Source organism: Macaca nemestrina, chromosome 4 (genome assembly GCF_043159975.1).
Source record: "Macaca nemestrina isolate mMacNem1 chromosome 4, mMacNem.hap1, whole genome shotgun sequence".
Lineage (NCBI taxonomy): Eukaryota > Metazoa > Chordata > Mammalia > Primates > Cercopithecidae > Macaca > Macaca nemestrina.
In genome coordinates, this window is record NC_092128.1 from 70,094,191 (window position 1) to 70,112,924 (window position 18,734).

Sequence of the window (18,734 nt, forward strand, 5' to 3'; positions counted from 1 at the left end):
TTACATCAGAGAAAAGCCAGCATGGAAGAGTGCAACCGCTGTACACATATTCATGTAGTGGAAATTAGAATCAAGGTCTTTCTCCAAAAAACAACAATGTAGTAGGGAAAAGTGTTGATTTGGGGGAAATAGACCTCAGTCAAGTCCAATGGACTGACTGTACATGGTATTCAGGGCCCAGGAAGCTGGACTCAGTGCCGACCAGGATTGCACTATGAACATTCCACATTCTGGCTAGAACATTAGGGATTCTAAGGTTCTGCTGATTATGCTGGCATCCAGGGCTTACAAGTGGCAGCCTAAGGACCCGGGGCTGTGGTAGGTCACAGTCCCTGAGTGGGTCTCAGTGTCCAACACTGTAGCTGGTGCCTGCCAGGTTCCCAGTGGCTGGGGTCACCAGGTCTGAAGAGAAATGTGCTGGCTGCGGGCATGGGGCCAGATCCTCCTGCCAGTTTTTCTCTCCCTCTTTCTTATCCAATTGCTTATCAGCTTCTCAGAGAATGGTTTTTTCCACAGCCCCAGGAACAATCAGAAACCAAGAGATAAGACTGAAGAGGGTGAGTGATCCGGAGTCCTGAGGCGGGTGCCCCATATGCTCCAGCGTAGTTTTTCCTTTTAATTGTGCCATCCTGGTGCACTGGAATTTTCATCTCAAAAGTTGTCATTTGGTGTTGGTGGGAAGACATTTTAAAGGCTCTAGGTGGTTTTGGTGAAACTCGGTTAAATTGGAGTCAGATTAATTTGGTTTATCTGAAATATGAAAGGTGGATTCAAACAGTTTTAAATTTGAGGAAAAGCATAGTTTCTCCCTCATCATTTTTTGCATGACCTATGGCATATAAGCTTTTTGTTGTGATTAAATCGTTGGGTTTTGTTCTAATCAAACCCACTCAATGGTCATAGTTCCTTTTTCTTAAGTTTTTAAAGATAGTTAATAAAATGCTTTATTTGTTCTTTTTCATTAAAAAAAATTACTTCAGTTTGGAGGCATCTCTTGGTTTCCCTTCCCAATTGAAAAAAATTTGAAATGTTAAAAGTCATGCTGAGTTAAATTCATGAACCTGGAAATAAGGTTTTTAGTATCCTAAATTGGAACTGTATAGACAAAATAAGAGACAGAATTTGAATTACTTGGAAAGTGCCCTGTAAAGCCGAGATTGCCATTTTTACAAAGACTATGAGACAGAATAATTACTGCTGTCTGGTTTCCAGAGTAGAAAAGAATGTTAGTATCTGTAAGTAAATCAGTCTTCCTTACTAAAACCAAACCCACAGTTCTCAGCATTGCACTGAAATGAGAATCTCCTTTGAGGGGGTAGGGTTAGGGGGATGCTGAATTAAAATACCTAGCTTGTTTTCTTTGGTTTCATCTTTCCCACAGATTTCTCTTTTTTAACCTCTTGGTCACCCCTATACATACTCTAAGAGAAATAGTGTTCCAGTGCCATCCTGGCCCCTTCTCCCAACAAACAGCACCTAAAAGCATAGGCCCAAACATAGAAACAAATTATTCATTTTGTTCCCTTGCAAACTTGGACTCATACTGGAAATTTTTCACAAGACTTTATCAAAATACTGATGAAGAACAAAAAAATAAATAAATAAATAAATAAAAGCAAACAAATAAAATAAATAAAAAATCACAGATAAAGATAATCTCCAAAGATGGAAGTTTCTGTTGCTAGCTAACTCACTTTTAGGGCTGGCCAGCTGGAGTTCATGTTTCTAAGGAAACAGCTTGCCTGCCAAGGGCCTCCCCTGAATGCTTGCATCTTAGTCTTGGGCCAGTTCCCCTTAGTGCTTGCATTTAATCTTCCCATCTAACAAGGATATGGTTTCTTAGACATCATGACACTTTTCACTTCCAAAACTGAGAAGGGGCTTCTAAGTCTTCACGAGATCCTCATCTATGTCCCAGATTACGCCCTGAGTGACAGGCAACAGACAGGACTTTGTGAAGGATCGCACATCAAGTGAGACCTCCCGCTAAGCAGGTTGTTTTGATCCCCAGGGCTTCTAACTCTGATGTTCATTTACATTTGAGAGCTTAGTAATCAATATTTCAAGAAAGTATAGTAAGCACTTGATGGAACTTTAGGTTAATCTTCTAGAATCTAATGAATGGATGAAAAAATGTACTGAAACCTAGAGAATTTTATTCACTAGAAGTAACCAGACAACAAAGGGTCATAGTGCAAAAAATAAGTGGCAACTAAGGAAAGAACTGGAAGATTCTGGATCAGAACAGAATAGCACAGCATGGCAAGACTCCAAATGTTACCACCCTCTCTTAGAGGTAACTAATGAGTTACTATAATACAAGAACTTTTATTGATTCTCCCAAATCTGGAGAGAAACAAGTTGAGTGGGTATCCTATTCTTTATCTTATTCTGAAGATGAGAAGAGGAAATGGCTACTGAAGAGAAATAAGTGGAATGAGGACCTGAGAGAGAGGGCCTGACTCTCTGATGGAAACTCAGGTTCCTGAGTTACAAGCTGGATTTGAGGGCAGATCTAGAGTCCAAAGAAACCCCTTCATGGAAACGGGAAAAACCTCTGATAAGCTTTAGCAAACCTTGACATTGAAAAATGACAAACCTCAAAAGAGAGAGCACAGTCAGACATTCTAACAAAGCCTGGCACAGCCTCATTTGCGTTCTCCCCCCTGTCTAATGCTGAAAACAGTGGGGTGAATAGAACATAAAATGCCATAAAACTGTAGGTTCTTGAAAAAAATCTCAAGGATCGTGGTAAGGTGGTTAAGATCTCACCTACACTATATCAGAACAAATGGAAGGTCTGAACAGAGCTATGCAATCATTAGTAGAATGAAAACAATAGAGCAACTGTGTAAATCCTGCACAGCAAAATAAAGAAACAAAGGACTATATGATAGCATGCAAACACACACACACACACACACACACACACACACACACACCCCAAATAATCTACCCTAGAAGAGAACACAACTCAAGAAACACGAAAATTTCCCACAAGTGCTTTGAGCTAGAGAACAATCAAATAAGAAATATTCAGTGAAACAAGCCTCGAAGTCAATAGCAAGATATCAGAATGAAATTAAAAGGCAGATACCTCCAAGGAAATAAACTGAAGGTCAAATAATTTGAATATAAAGCAAGGCTTCTGAGTTTTCTCTCTTCATTTGTTTATTTCTGCTAATGGTGAACACACCAAGAATATCTGTCACATACTCTAAGCTTACTGTAGTGGTCTCTGGTAGCTGCCTCATTCCTCTGTCCTCTAGCCTAGGGGGTGCTGTTATCTGGGAGGAGGTGGGACTTTGCTTTCTTTCCCCTGGCAAACTTCTCAGCCTCTTTCATCACCTGCATACCCAACCTCGATACTAAGTTCCCAGTGTTATGTATACACAAAGTGATTTCTGTTTTCCTGGTTGGATCCTAACTTCATATAGCCATCTTTAAGACAAAAAGCGCTTTCAGATTTTGACCAGCAAGCAGGTATTAGGAGGATTAGAGCATTGACACAAGGTTTAAATGCTGATAGGGAACCAGGAGAGAAACCTGGTATACCACTTCTGGCTGAGGTAAAGGAAGGGTGAGATAATAAAAATGTCATATGGGTTGAAGGGAAATCTGAAAACATTAGGAACTTGTGACTCACTTTCTAGAGTTTACTCTGAATCCACTGGTCTCACAGATAACATGAGGCTAACATGGCTCCCAAACAGTAGGTAATAGTAGCAGGAAGAAGTATCTTAGCAAATGGACTCAAGGACTGCATGTCAGAATCCCTTGGACATAAGAATTTTGTAGGGAAAAGAGTAGAGAGCCCTAAAATTCCCAATATAGTGGGTGGGGTACAGGCAAGGCAGTTCTTGCAAGAGCTGGCAAAATTGAAGAGGGAAAGGTCTTTCCCAGAGAATACTGGACCTCATGTCTAGAAACCACAGCAGGACCACAGCAGGACCACAGATACTAGACATGACACTCCCTAAGAAGTGGACAGGTGAGATTCACACAGTGAGGCTAGTAAGGAAGGAGGAGGGGACTCAGTCCAGTCACACCCTAGTACCCGGGCAACACATAGCCTTTGCTCCCAGAAAAGTATAGCATCCCCAAGGTAAAGGGGGAAGGAGCAAACCCTACATTTAGCTAAACGTTTATTCAAAGGAGGATGAATTAATTGACTGAGATTGCAAGTTTATGGTTTTCTGCCACTAGCAGAAATGGGGGATTTGACATTATGCTGAATTGTGATGTAAAACTGAATTCTGATATTGATAGGCCTAGATCAAATTCTACCTCTTCTATGATGCCTTCCTTTAGTCCACCTAATCTGAATGAATAGTTGCTCCTATACTTAGCTGTGCCTCTCTGACAGTACTTGTTTCACCAGAGAGGCAGAAGAACACAGTTATCACAGGCAGCAGCTCACACTGGCTGGACTCTCCTCCCAGCTCTGTTGCTTACTAGGCCCATGCTTTCTGTGTCACAATTTCCTTATCAGTAAAATAAGAATAAAATAGTATCTTCCGTAAATTGTTGTTGTGAGGATCAAATGAGTTAATCTATGTTATGCACTCAGAACGTTTTCTAGTACATGGTAAGTTTTCAATAAACATTATGCAGTCATGTGTTGCTTAATGACAGAGGTGTATCCTGAGAAATGCATAGTTTAGGCAATTTCATCATTGTGTGAATGTCATAGAGTGTACTTACACAAACCTCGATAGTATAGTCTACTGTACACCTAGGCTAGATTAGCCTATTGCTCTTAGGGTACAAACCTATACAGCATGTTACTATGCTGAATACTGCAGGCAATTGTAACACAATGGTAAGTATTTGTGTATCTAAACTTACCTAAACATAGAAATGGAATAGTAAAAATATACAGTATTATAATCTGAAGGGATCACCGTCCTATATGCAGTCTGTTGACCAAGATAATGTTATGCAACACATGACTAGATATAGAGATAGAGACATATATTATGACAGTGCTGGAAAACAAGATGAGAGCTGGAAAATGTTAAGAATCCCTGAGAAACAGAAAGCAATTGAGATCAGACTAATGGAGAAAGCCACAGCCTAAAACACACATAAGAGAAGACTAATGTAAGAGTGGTTTCTGGGGTTGCTCCAAGTTCAGCAGCAGTGAATACAAAGAGCACGAGGGAGTTGTGCAGCAGCTTCCTGGGAACTGATCTTAAAGCACTATAGCTGGTTGCCTCTCCACCTTCTCAACTGTCTCAAGAAGCAGGCAGCAGAGGCAGCAGAGGCAACTGCTCCAGGTTAACAATGAATGTGAATTATTGGCCTGGAAAGGCAGGAAAAGATATACTACCAATACACTGAACTTGGCAGCATGTCCCAATCCTCGCCCACATCACAGAGGTGGAAATAGCCTATATACATACACCTAACTCCTAACTTGATTGTGCTAACACAATCAAGAATCATGAAACCCCATAAAGGAAAGAACCAATTTATTAAAACACATTTAATAGAGGGGAAAAAACACCTTGGAATTAGAAACTTTTCCTACAGAAAATGGCAAGGACTAACAAGATTCCAAAGGAAATGACTAAGCTAGCAAGTAGATTGGCTTGCCACAACTCCATAGGCGCTAAAAGTAGACAGTGAGACTCAATGGATCAGTGCCAGACGGTTTATTACTCATAGCACAGCCAACAGCAGGAACGTCAGTATGACAGCACCAAATCTCCTGCCCCCGAGTCCCATAGAGCAATGCAGTGTATCCAGATTGTGCTTACGAATGCAGCCAGTTGCACTGGAGCTAAGGAACCCAGGACTAAGAGCTTATGAACTTTTATGGCAAGCAGTAAAAAATCTAGTCCCTGGGGAGTAATCGTGACTATAGTCACACTGTGGTTGCCTTGACCTATTTAATTGACTATGTTACCAGATACAGAATAAGTGCAGGGTCAGAGGATAATTAGGCCAAGAAGTTTGGCACACTTAGCTAGGAAATCCAGAGATGCTCAGGGTTTAGGATGGATGCCTCTCTCAGCACTATGATTAGTATTCTCATGGAGATATCCATGAACAGGCTATTCTGGAAAAGATTACGAATCTTGGAAATTAAAAATATAATAAACACAAACGTAGTTGAAGAGTGAATTAGCAAGCTCAATAATTGAGCCATGGAATTCTTACAGAATGCAGTACAAAAGAACAAGAGATAACCTGTAGAAAAAAGAGACAAGAGTTCATGCCAACATTAATGTAATAGGAGTTTCAGGAGGAGAGGAATGGAAGAGAGGAACTAAAGAAAAATATCCAAAAAAAATCTTTGGCCGGGGCATGGTGGCTCATGCCTATAATCCCAGCACTTTGGGGGGCCAAGGCGGGCGGATCACGAGGTCAGGAGATGGCCAACATGACGAGACCCTGTCTCTACTAAAAATATAAAAATGAGCCAGGTGTGGTGGCACACACTTGTAGTCCCAGCTACTTGGGAGGCCGAGGCAGAAGAATCGCTTGAACCCAGGAGGTGGAGGTTGCAGTGAGCTGAGATCACGCTACTGTACTCCAGCCTGGTGACAGAATGAGACTCTGTCAAAAAAAAAATAATAAAATAAAGAAGAAGAAGAAAAAATATCTTTAAAGTTTTGAAAAAAATGGCGTTGAAACTAGAACATATTAACAGACTAAGCCAGCTGTGCTCTAGAAGGTATACAAAATAAAAACATTTGGACACTTGAAGAGTCAAAGAGTTTATCATTCACAGACATCTGAAAAGAATACTCAAGAATATAATCCAGCAAAATGAAAAATGAATCCAAGGGGAAAATGTGGGATTCAAGAAAGAGTAGTAAGCAAAGAAACTAGTAAAATGAAGAGTTAATTCTAAATAATTTATTGTAAGTCAACAGCAATTTAAATTTGTCTAATAATCATTAATAACTTTAATAGTAGTTAAAATTCCATTTGATTTCTGAAATCCATATGATACAGAAATCATATGGAAGTTTAACTGCTATTAAGTAGTTAAATTATTTAATTGGGAAGTGGTATGGTGAGAAAGAGAAGAGTAAAAACATATTAGGATCTTTGTCTAGGTTGAGAATGTAGATCCTGATTAAATGATGATAGAAAGATGCATATAAAATATCTCCCCAAATTTTTAAAATAACAGCTCAGGAATAGAAATAGAATGTGTATTTTGAAGCCACTAGAGAAAATAAAGGAATAAAGAATAAATTGATAGAATAGGATAGACCTTACAAATGCTACTGAAAAAGAAAGCAAGTGTAGCAATATTATATAAAACTGAATTCAAGTAAAAGAAATCATTAAGTCGGCTGGGCGTGGTGGCTCAAGCCTGTAATCCCAGCACTTTGGGAGGCCGAGACGGGTGGATCACAAGGTCAGGAGATCGAGACCATCCTGGCTAACACGGTGAAACCCCGTCTCTACTAAAAAATAGAAAAAACTAGCCGGGTGAGGTGGTGGGTGCCTGTAGTCCCAGCTACTCGGGAGGCTGAGGCAGGAGAATGGTGGGAACCCGGGAGGCGGAGCTTGCAGTGAGCCGAGATCATCGCGCCACTGCACTCCAGCCTGGGCGACAGAGCGAGACTCCGTCTCAAAAAAAAAAAAAAAAAAAAAAAAGAAATCATTAAGTCAAAGAAAAAGTGATATTCCATATTGACATGTAGTACAGCACACCAAGATGACATATGACAAACCTTTATTCAGCTAACAGCATAGTTTTAAAATAGATGTAACAGGTAAATAAAATATAAGAAGAAATGTAATATATAAAATCTTATTATTTTACATATACTCCCCATTGTTTTTTTCTCTTAGATGTTCTTGAAAAATTTTCCCTTGCAGATAAACTTTATTTTTGTATTATTAATGTATTGCAATGCCAATAAAAAATTTTGTTTTGATATTTGGCATAATATATTTTGATGCCAGGTATGTCTAGGCATTTGAAATTATGATTCTTCATGGGAGAAGAGGATCACGGATGGAACTTTATGGAACAGCAACATTTCAGACATTGATAGGAGTGGAACCGGTCAAAGAAACTGAAAAAGAAAGGCCAGTGATGTTCTAAGAGAACTAGGAGAAATGATACAGAAATCATGAAAAATGTAATCAAGAGTGAAGAAGTAACCAGATAGAAAACATATATGCAAACATCAGGCCGTTAGGGTGAAAGAATCTGGTACCTGATAATGCCATGGAGATAGCTGGAACCTTGTTCTTTAGGACTAGAACAGAAGAAAGAACCTACTGATTCACGTAACACATAGGTCAGCTGTACCCTCATTAGTTTTCCAATAAGGGCAAAAATGAATATTAAAGAGATGGCTGGTTAGTTATACAAATGCTCAATCTAAACCTCAACCATGGAGGTTGAGCAGGCCATTTACTGACATAGTGTGTTGAGGAGGGAACTTCATCTCTTCGCTCTTCGCCAAAACTCATTTCCCATCTAATCAGGAGAAAAGCATCAGACAAATCCTAGTTGAGGGGCATTCTACAAAATATCTGAAAGGAGTGAGGATAGTAGTCCTCAAAACTGTCAATGTCATGAGAAACAAGGCAAGAATGAGACATTGTCACAGACCAGAGGAGATATGATGACTAAAGGCAATGTGGTATTCTGGATGGGATCTTGGAAAAGAAAAACGACATTAGTGTAAAGACTGGTGAAATCCTGATAAAACCTGGAGTTTAGTTAAAAGTCAAGTGCCAATGTTAGTTTCTTGGTTTCGATTAATGTACCATGGTAGTGTAAGGTATTAACAATAGGAGGGCCAGCGCAGTGGCTCATGCCTGTAATCCTAGCACTTTGGGAGGCCGAGGCTGGCGGATCACAGGTCAGGAGATCAAGACCATCCTAGCTAACCCGGTGAAACCCTGTCTCTACTAAAAATTAGCCGGGCATGGTGGTGGGTGCCTGTAGTACTAGCTACTCGGGAGGCTGAGTCAGGAGAATGGCGTGAACCTGGGAGGTAGAGCTTGCAGTGAGTGGAGATCATGCCACTGCACTCCAGCCTGGGCAACAGAGTGACTCCGTCTCAAAAAAAAAAAAAAAAAAAATTTGGAAAACTGGATGAAAGGTATACAGAAACTCCCTGTAGAATCTTCACAGTTTTTCTGTAAATCTGAAATTATTCCAAAATAAAAACTTTTGTTTACAAAAAAGCTGTGGGAAACACGTAGAGCTCTGAGAACAGTGGCCAAGTCATGAGTCCTCTGTTTCCCTGCTTCTGCCTCCTGAAAGGAGCCTGAGGCCAGCTGTCCTTCACATAGCTAAGGCAGCAGAATCTTTACCATTCACCTTGCCTTTTCTTTCACTCAACTTTCCCATGGGTATTTCAAGGACACTTTTGGCTAGGAGGAAGTAACATTCAATAGGACTTAATTTGAAAACTGAACTGTAAAATTTTTTCCCCAGCCAAATCAGATCTGCATCCAATCAAACAATTTGAAATTAAATAGAAAGGTCTGACCTTTCCCACAGAGCCTGTGAACTCTGCCCCCAAAATAATAGAGAGAGCAACTTTATTGTTGCTGTATCACAAAACAACTAGTACATTAATTCCAGACCCTTTCTTTAAGGAGATGTTGCAGTAATAAAATGAGGCATTGAAATGCTTTTTTCCAAATTCATAGTTTTTATTCTAGAACTTTCAAATGTAAATCGTACTGTTTGTTTTTCCATAAAACTAGAGGAATGAAAATCCTCATTTGGGAGAAGTTTTTAAAGCTTTGTGGCAAAAAAAGATGGGGAATTAATTTTTTTTTACTATTTAAAGGGTTAGTTAAGTAGGAATATCTTGGCAATACCATCCTGAATAACACTTGATATTTTAAAATACAATGGACTTGCCAATTTGTTTTTCCTTACAGTGTTTTGGGGGTTGTTTTTCAGAACTTGGCTCATCAAAGTTGGATGATGCCATTTCATGTGTTTCCAAGAAATAGGAGAAAAGACTTAAGATTAAGAGGATTTATACAGTACCAGTGGGGGTCTAAATACATTAAAATAATGAAGTAAAATGCTGGGGTATGGATGAATATGGCTTAAAACAGGAATGACTAAGTGAAATGCACTTTTACGTAAAACTGAGCAATAAAAAGGATTTGTATTAATTTTGGACTTAATTTTTTTTTTTTCTTGTAGAATGTGCTGTAAAGAAGAGTTGTCAATTGTGCACAAAAGATAAGAAAGTAAGTTAACTTTCTTATGAGGAAATTGTTCTGGGAATGTTATAAAGTCACAATTTACAGTTGTCATTTAAAAGATATGCTAAACTTTGTTTTACACAATTTTTTAATAACAGGAATAACTCATAACAGTTATTAAGATCTATTTATGTATTTCAAACCATTCTTTGAGGATCTAGAAATAAACAATGGAGATAATTAAGTACAAACATGTACTTCCTTCTGGAAAATTATACTTCAAAAAGAAAAGAATTATTTGCTTGAAAAAATTGTACTGAAATTTTGGAATAATTTTTGCAAGTAAAGGAAAAGATATATCTTTTGAGATGTGGTGACAATTTCCTTCCCACTTCTATTTCCTAAAGACTAGAAAGAATGACATACCATTCCTTAACCACGAAGTACTAGATTCCTCTTCTTTGATGATTAAATGTCTGAAATCATTGCTCTTCACTTCAGATTTGGAAGAAAGCAGAAATGCTATAAGTTATGAGGGAAATGACCACTTTGTGTCACAGACAGGTTTGCAGCAAGCTGCATAAAAACCACTGTAGTCTAACTTGTGTTGGATAACTGACAACATCAAAAACAGAAGCTTGAAGTCACTACTTAGAAAAGGGCACACTCTAGTAGTTGCTGTCTCTCATAGTGATCTGGATACACACCCTCTGCCCTGTCTTATCTTCCCCTAAGAAGATAAACATCTATCACTCGTCTACTTTAATGAGGACCTGGGCTTCTGGCTCATGGCATTCTCCACCCAGTTTGTACTACCATTGCCTTACTTGCTTTCCACAGCCAGCGATGACCCAGACATACTCTGTCTCAGTGTCCTGCCTTCCTCAACCCTGTGTAGTAAGACATCACTTCTGTGGCATCTCTGAACCCTGCACAATCTACACTGGCTTTTACATTCTCACTCCCTTATACTGTACCTACTCTTTAGCCTCAACAAGACAAGAACATCCTCCAGTCCCTTAACGCTCTTCTTTTCCCTTCAGTTTATTGGCCCTCTCCAATGGACTTCCTTCCCTCCTGTGAATTCTCATGGCTGTTCACCTGAATGCAATATTCTTCCCGTTTTTGTTGTTAAATGTTTTATAATGGAAAATTTCATATATACCAATAAAGAAAAGAAAGCAATATAATAAAGCTTTATACCCCAAAGAACCATCTTGACCAACTTTTTTCAATGTATGCTCTTCCCCGCTAAATGTATTATTTTGAAGCAAATGATGATATGGATACCATATCATTTTGCTTAAAAATATTTAAGCATATATTTCTAATTGATATTTTACTTTAAACGTTACAAGTTCATCCATGATCATACCTAAAAGTTAACAATATAATCTTAATATCATCAGGCACACAGAAAATAATAAATTTGTCTTGTTGAGTCATTTTTGTTTGTTTGTTTGAATCACATTTGTACATTGCAATTGGCTGATATATACCTTAAGTATCTTTTAATCTATATGTTCCTTCTCCCTTTTTATTTTATTTTTTGCAACTTATTTGTTGGAGAAACTAGATTGTCCTATTTGGTTTCTCATAGTCTGGATTTTGCTGATCACATCCCAAAAGGATTTGGATTAATTTTGGACTGAATTCGAAAAGGATTTGGACTAATTTTGGACTTTTATCATGTTCGTCTTTTCCCTGTTCTTTTGCTCTTATAAACTGATAATTAGATATAAAGGCTTTATCAGATTCTGTTTAAATTTTGGTAGGAATGCTTCATGCTGAGAGGCCCTTCATTAGGAGGTAGATAAGATTTATTGTCTAGCATTTGATGATATTAGCAACCAACAATGATCCTTGCCTAGATCAATTATTTCCCTAGGAGTTGTAAAAACTACTTCTACTTTAATGGCTTTGCTCTCTTTTTTTTAAATTTTAAATTTTATTTTTTTATGAGTACATAGTAGGTGTACTTATTTATGGGGAACATGAGATGTTTTGATACAGTCATACAATGCGTACACCCTCTTAGTTTTAACGGCATATACCCTCATATTTTTAATGGCACTGGACCCACATTCCACAGCTCCAGTTGGTCCTCTGGTTTATATTTTCGTTTGTTATGCATCACTAGCTGATTGCTGCTTGAACATATTTCATCAACATCTGGATGAATAAAGCTACAAAGTCACAATTTCTGGTCTCACCTGAGCCCAAATACCATCTATCACTTGCTTTTGGTTAGGGATATTGCCTAAAATTTCCCACAGCAGCAATTCCCCCATCCCATCAATATCAACAGATGCATTAATCTCCAATTTTATGGGAAAAATTGAGGCCTTAGGTATAAACTTCATTCCCTGACTGATAACATTGCTGTCATTTTTCCATCATTACCTGTTCTTATCCCTCCTTTTAGAGGAAGAATACCTTCTGCACTTCCCCTATACCTCTCTTTTGGATTTGAACATGTACATTTTTGAATTGTAACTCATATCATTTAAATTGTTTTTATGTTCACCTTCCCCTTGTTCTCAGCTCCTTAAGGACACAATTCATGTTTTATTCATCTTTGTATCTCTAACACCTCACACATTTCCCACACATGGCAAGCATTCAATAACTATTGAATTAACTCTTGAGCCATTCAAAGAAGGGTAAATTAATTCAGTATACTCTACAGTGTAACACAGTAGAGAATTTTTAAAATTTTTCTAAATATCATTCATTATGGAAATACTGGGAATATGTGAATTTGAGTGTAATTTTAAAAATATTTCCTGTACCTCATAGGAATGAACTAAGAGATAATTCCACATGTTCAACACAGAATTAGGAGGATGAACAGATGTCTTAGTTGGTATATTGTGCTACTTTATGTCCACTTCTCCATGGACCTGGAGAATATATATATACCAACTCCTTTTCATTTCCCAAAATATTCCAATTTGTATGATAAATGACATGCTTATTCTTCTTAACTGTAAGGCAATCTTCCTTAGATTCTATCTGAAACATTTCCTGATGATTTCATAGTATAGGACTAGCCTTCCTAGAGTTAGAAAACATTCTTACCAAAAACCCATCCATAAAAATCACTTTTACAACCCCCCGATACACACACAACTCATAAACATAGCATATGAAAAACATATTATATTTTTGTTGATATTTTATATTAGAAATAAAATTTCAAAAATCAGGCTAATTAAAAAAGGTGAAGCATCTTGTAATCTGTGCTTTTATTGCTATTCAGAGTCATTATGCATCCCTGTTGAATGCTTGAAACGAAAGTTCTCAATCATGGTGTCACAATGGTGAGACTTGTCATAAGTACATTTTTTTTTTTTTTTTTTGCTTTTTGCTAATGAGCATCATAAGATTGTGGCCAACTGACTTAAATAAAATCAGAGTAGATTCTAAGTTTTCTCCATAATCACATCTTTCTCACTAATTGTGACCTGATATGGATGGTTGGTTGAGACAAAAAGGAGTCAAGTTATAGTAAGCCCAGTGGGATTTTTGAATCTCCCACAGCCTCACAGTTCATAGGAAAGGACCGTTACTCACATGCTTGTAAAATGCATTTATAAATGTTGTACCTTACAACTCACAAAGAGATGCCCACTTTGATATTTATTTTTCTGAAAAATTGTGTGTGTGTGTTTGTGTGTGTGTGTGGTAGGGCATGGAGTCGAGGAGAGTGGACAAGGTGATGGATCCGAATTTGGATATGCCAGTAAACATGTGGACATCACCTGTTGGGAGTCCTTCAGTTGGAAAAAATATATGGACTACCAGTATCATGGATTATTTCCTATGGCAACTATTCCCAGCCCTTTACCACTGTTGGCATGATCCTCCTTTCAGGGTTTGACTTTCCTTGAGAATTTTAAGACCATCTGGCAGGTTCAAGTTTCCTCATTTTTCACCAGAACCAATTCAATATCTTTTCTCTTACATTAACTTTCCCCTTGAGAAATCTGTTCTCATTTCTGAGGTGAATTCCTTAGTCCTCACCTCTATCTATGTGTCATACTGAGAAACGCATGCACATTCACAAACTCAAAGCCTTTCTCATTTCCTTATTCCCTCTATGACAAATCCAGCCTATTTCTGTGCATTGGCTTCCTTCTGAGTTCTGATAAAATGGAAAAAAACAAACAAAACCAAATCTTCTCTTTGTTTCTTTCTAGAAGCTGAAGTACTTATTCTGTGCTTATTCTACCATTGCTTCCGTATCACACAGTGTGATTTAATCCTTAGCAACCTGATTTAGAGGTTACAAAAGACTCAATAACCAAATGCAACAACCTTTCAAATTAATCACTCATTCTTTTTGGAAACTTGCTCCTTCCTTGGCGATCTTGGCTTTATACAGGCCCTATTTCTTCCCTCACCATTTTGTTTCCTTTACCAATTCCTCTTCTTCATTTTCCTAAAGGAGTTCATTCCTTCATCTCCTAAATGAGCGCATTTCTTCACACTGTGTCCTCACCCTTGTGCCATGTCTCTCACAGTCCTGGTCTCTGCCACAACCTGCATATAAAGAAATCCCAAATTCACATCCTTAAATCTAACGATCACCAACAGTGATGCTCACAGCTGCTTGATTGCCATTTCTTTCTGGATAGTTTTTTTTTTTTTTTAATCACATCGTGGTCAAAATTTCTTTAACTTAGTTTATAATTTTGCCTTCCCCAAAGAAGCTCATGTTCTTTACTTGTTTATTTCTGGTACCATTATCCCACAATTTTAGAAATCATTGGCTTTTTTTTTTCTTTATTTTCCCCCATCTGCTCTCCATTCTTTTCTTTCACCTGGAACAATCCTGGATTTTCTACACACCCCATTCCCCAACCACTGGTATAATATTAAGCCATTTGCTTTATACAATCTTAAATCACTAAATATTATTATGTACCTTCCCACTTTCTGCATGTTTTAATTTTAATGATATTGTTATTAAAATAGCAATTGCGATGTCCATATAAGCTTAATAAACCAGCTCTACCCTAAAATGAGTACTATAATTTTGCCATGAGAACATAATAACCATCACTCTAAAGCCTTTTAGCTGGCTCCTCAGTTGTCACACTCCAAAGAGGCTGATGGCTTCATATTTACACGGGTTATTTTCCTTAGCTATAAGAGAAAAATCATGTAATTTACCTTAAATTATACATTACCAATTTAGGAATGTTGACTATATTATAGTGTTCTTGGGGGCAATGTGAAGTTCTGGTCTTTGATAACTTTCTAGATTAAGTTAAGGTATTAGTCACATATTTTTGTGGTAAGGGACAGCAGCCAAACTCAAACTAATTTAATAAAAAGGGGAATTCATTGGCTCACAATATTGGGAAGACCAGGTGTGGCCTTGCCTTCTTGCACAACTGAACCAAAAGATGTCCTTCTAATTTTCCTCTTTTCTTCCATCTCTCAGCTCTGCCTCCCTCTGGGAATTGACTTTATTTTCTCTTGTGGTAAATGGACATTCTGCATACAGCTGGGCAAGGGGCTGGCTGCCAGCAGATCTAACCCTACATCTGTAACTCAAAGAGTTGTAACTTAAAGAAGATTCTGATTGGCCCTATTGGGGTTTTATGTCTGGTCCAGCATTTGTTACTAGGCTACTGCCTGGGTCAAAAGACCACTCCAATAGTAGGAATAGGGTAAGGGAAAATGATTGGCAGCCCCCGGATCACACAGGGTTTGGGGAAGAGGTCCTCAGTAGAAGAGGGTGTGATTACCAGAAAAAGAAGAATGGGGACACAAAGTAGCAGAGAGATTTTTAAAATAAAAGACCTCAGTCTGTTATTTTTCCCCCTTGACCTTTCAGGACAGATATATTCTATTTTCTCCATCCCCATATTTTTAAAAATGCTCCTGGCAAAATAATACAACTAAATCTCAACTTCAATTGGACTTACCCAAGGTCACTATCAGCTACTGCCCCCAGTTCTAAGTCTGAAATCTCTGAGACATGTGCATTACTCTTGACTGTGTTTGAGTACAGCTCCACCCACTCCTTCAAGTTAGCTATATAATCAGTTAAACCAACTCCCAAAGACTCACTATTCAACAGAAGAGAGAAAGTAGGATGACAACAGTAAACACTCCTATTTAGAAGGAGGATAGTGGCCAATAGTCCTATAATACGTTCCAAGTCTGTAATACATTGTTGAATTTCCCTGGCTGCACAGTGAGTTGTTGGTCACCAGTCTAGCTGCTATCGAAGGAGTCCACTTTCCATTATTCCCTGAGCTCCAACCAGAGAGAGACATAGGGGAGATTGTCTCTTCCGGGGATTGCACTTCTTTAGGAGCTTGCTTGCGGTGGACTTGGTTACTGGAGCCTGGGAATCAGCTTAGCACTTAAGTGCGCATAGCTCTTAGCTGTAGGTTCAGGTTTTTTTCTGGCAATTCATTTCCCTTAAAACCCTACTAGATCTTGGACTTGATTCCTAGAGACTCTGAATACTAATAACCAAGGCCAGAAGTCTCTGTGGGCTGTAATCTTTGAATCTAGACCTTATCTTTGCAGTTCCAGTCTTTTGGCAACCGTCCAGGAGGACAAGACTCATTCAGTGAAAGTGGCTTCAATCTTAGATTTGACTGAATGGCTTGATTTAACCTTTAGTCTTGTCCAGCATGAAACAAAAGCTGGCCTGTGATACACCCTTGGTATTCAGGCAGTGTCTAAGGGGTGGTTCTTTACTTTGGAGTGAATCATTACCTCTGCTGGTCCCAGGATGTACAGCAAGAAGTGATCGGGCAGTGTCTGGGTTCAATCTTACAGGATTGGTTACCAGCACGGAACCATGCTACTTAGGTTAGAACCCAGGCTCCCCTATTTACTAGGTATGCCATCTTATGTAAGTCATTTAACTTCTCTGCGCCTTCTTGTTCTCATCTATAAAGTGGACATAATAGTAGCTAGATCACCGGGTTGTCATCAGTATGAAGTGAGTGGATATATACAAAGGACTTAGAATGTAGTACCTGTCACATGGTAGGCCCTATGTAAGTGACAGCCGTTTTTACCGTTTTGTCTTTTTTTTTTTTTCACTTTTCCAGGTTATTCTGGTTTTACCTCCCATAATATTTTTCACCTTTATGCCTTGCTTAAGGGACTTAGAATTCCATTTTCCTATTTCTGCGTGATTATCTGAGCACCAGTGAGCAGTGTGGGGAGAGGGGTGAGGTAAGGCTTGTTGACAGCACCGCCAGGGCCACATGTAACAGAGGAGCAATCCCAAAGGAAAGAGTCAGGGATGCAGGCAAGAGGAATGGAAAGAGTGATAGAGACATTTTAAAAACCATTTACCGCAGTTCTTATTACTACTTTGTGAAATAATATCTTTGGTTTTGTTTCCTAAATGTAGAGTCTGAGAAAGGGGTTCAAGTGCATGTGATTTTTGAGTGACTGCTCTTCAGCAAAAATCCTATAGAGTGAGAGACTCAGGGAAGATAAGGGGAAGAGCGAAGAAAAGATGAGGTCTTGGCTAAAGCTCACTCTTGGCCTGAATCATGGGCAGCCCTTGGGCAAAAAAAGTCACAAGGTAGAGTTGTCCCTGACTTGAGGCAAGGATGCCCACTGTTTGGAACCCTATGTCAGTCAGTCACTGGCCTGGGGAAATAGTAACCTCATGGGTTAGGTGGTCCCCATCGTCATCCAAGAAAAGGAGAAGCTGTGAGCCATTGGGAGCCAAAACTTTTTGCAGCTGAGGTTTGGATGCATGGGTCTGACAAAGGAGATCTCAAGAAGTTACCAAAGGCATCTACTACAAATAATAATAATAATAATGGCTATTATTTATTGAATACTTATTGAATTAGTACTAAAAACTTCCTGGGATTGTGGTTCTTATACTTGGACACCACTTTTATTTTTCTCTTTCCAAATATAGTGTATTTGGTGTAGTGAAGAAAAAACATGCAAAAAATATTGTTTTCCATATTTCGGGTGTAAATTCAGTTCTATATATTGGTTAAACTGTGCAGGTGAGTTGTCCTTATTTAAATTTTTATATTCTTTATTTCGATTGACTTTCAAATGCTAGTAATTTGCTACATTTGAAGGATTATAAACTATTACATTTGCTTTACATATTAAAATATAGCAAGTCCAAACCACCATGGCACATGTATACCTATGTAATAAACCTGCACGTTCTGCACATGTATCCCAGAACTTTAAGTAAAATAAAAATAAAAATATAGCAAGTCCAGGGATGTTCATTGGTCTTTCCTCCTGATATAGGCTTATTGGTTGTTTGCAGCAAAGTATTCATTCAAATTAAGTGAACATTCATTTTGATTGGAGGATGCTTTGCCATACTAGTAGCTGAATACTTTAAATTTCCATTTCTAAAATCTCCAGTGTATGATATCCATAACCCACTTAAAGGATGTTTATATTCTTATGTCATTTTAGAAATTCCAGGATTTTTTAAATAAGCTAGTCCTGGTCTGAGGATATGTTGTATCTAGAAACATTGCTATAACTTATATTTTTTCAGCTAATGTATTCTACACTGAGAATTGCTTAACTAGTTAATTGATTAACTA

At 38.3% G+C, this 18,734-nt stretch overlaps 1 protein-coding gene across 4 annotated transcripts in view; it reads left to right on the forward strand.

Annotated features, from left to right (window-relative positions):
- The first annotated feature begins 259 nt into the window (after positions 1 to 259).
- LOC105475473 (PTTG1IP family member 2) overlaps positions 260 to 18,734 on the forward strand; it is a 53,835-nt gene continuing 35,360 nt past the window's right edge. For 2 of the 4 annotated variants that reach the window (XR_011622121.1, XR_011622122.1), the window contains exons 1-3: positions 260 to 557; positions 10,154 to 10,200; positions 18,074 to 18,167. Coding sequence is in view for 1 of the 4 variants with exons in the window: in XM_011730734.3 (XP_011729036.2) it covers positions 413 to 557; positions 10,154 to 10,200; positions 18,074 to 18,167 (286 nt within the window). In the remaining 3 variants the exon portion in view is untranslated. The remainder of the gene's footprint in view (positions 558 to 10,153; positions 10,201 to 18,073; positions 18,168 to 18,734) is intronic. The other 2 variants (XM_011730734.3, XR_011622123.1) reach the window with 2 other exon arrangements.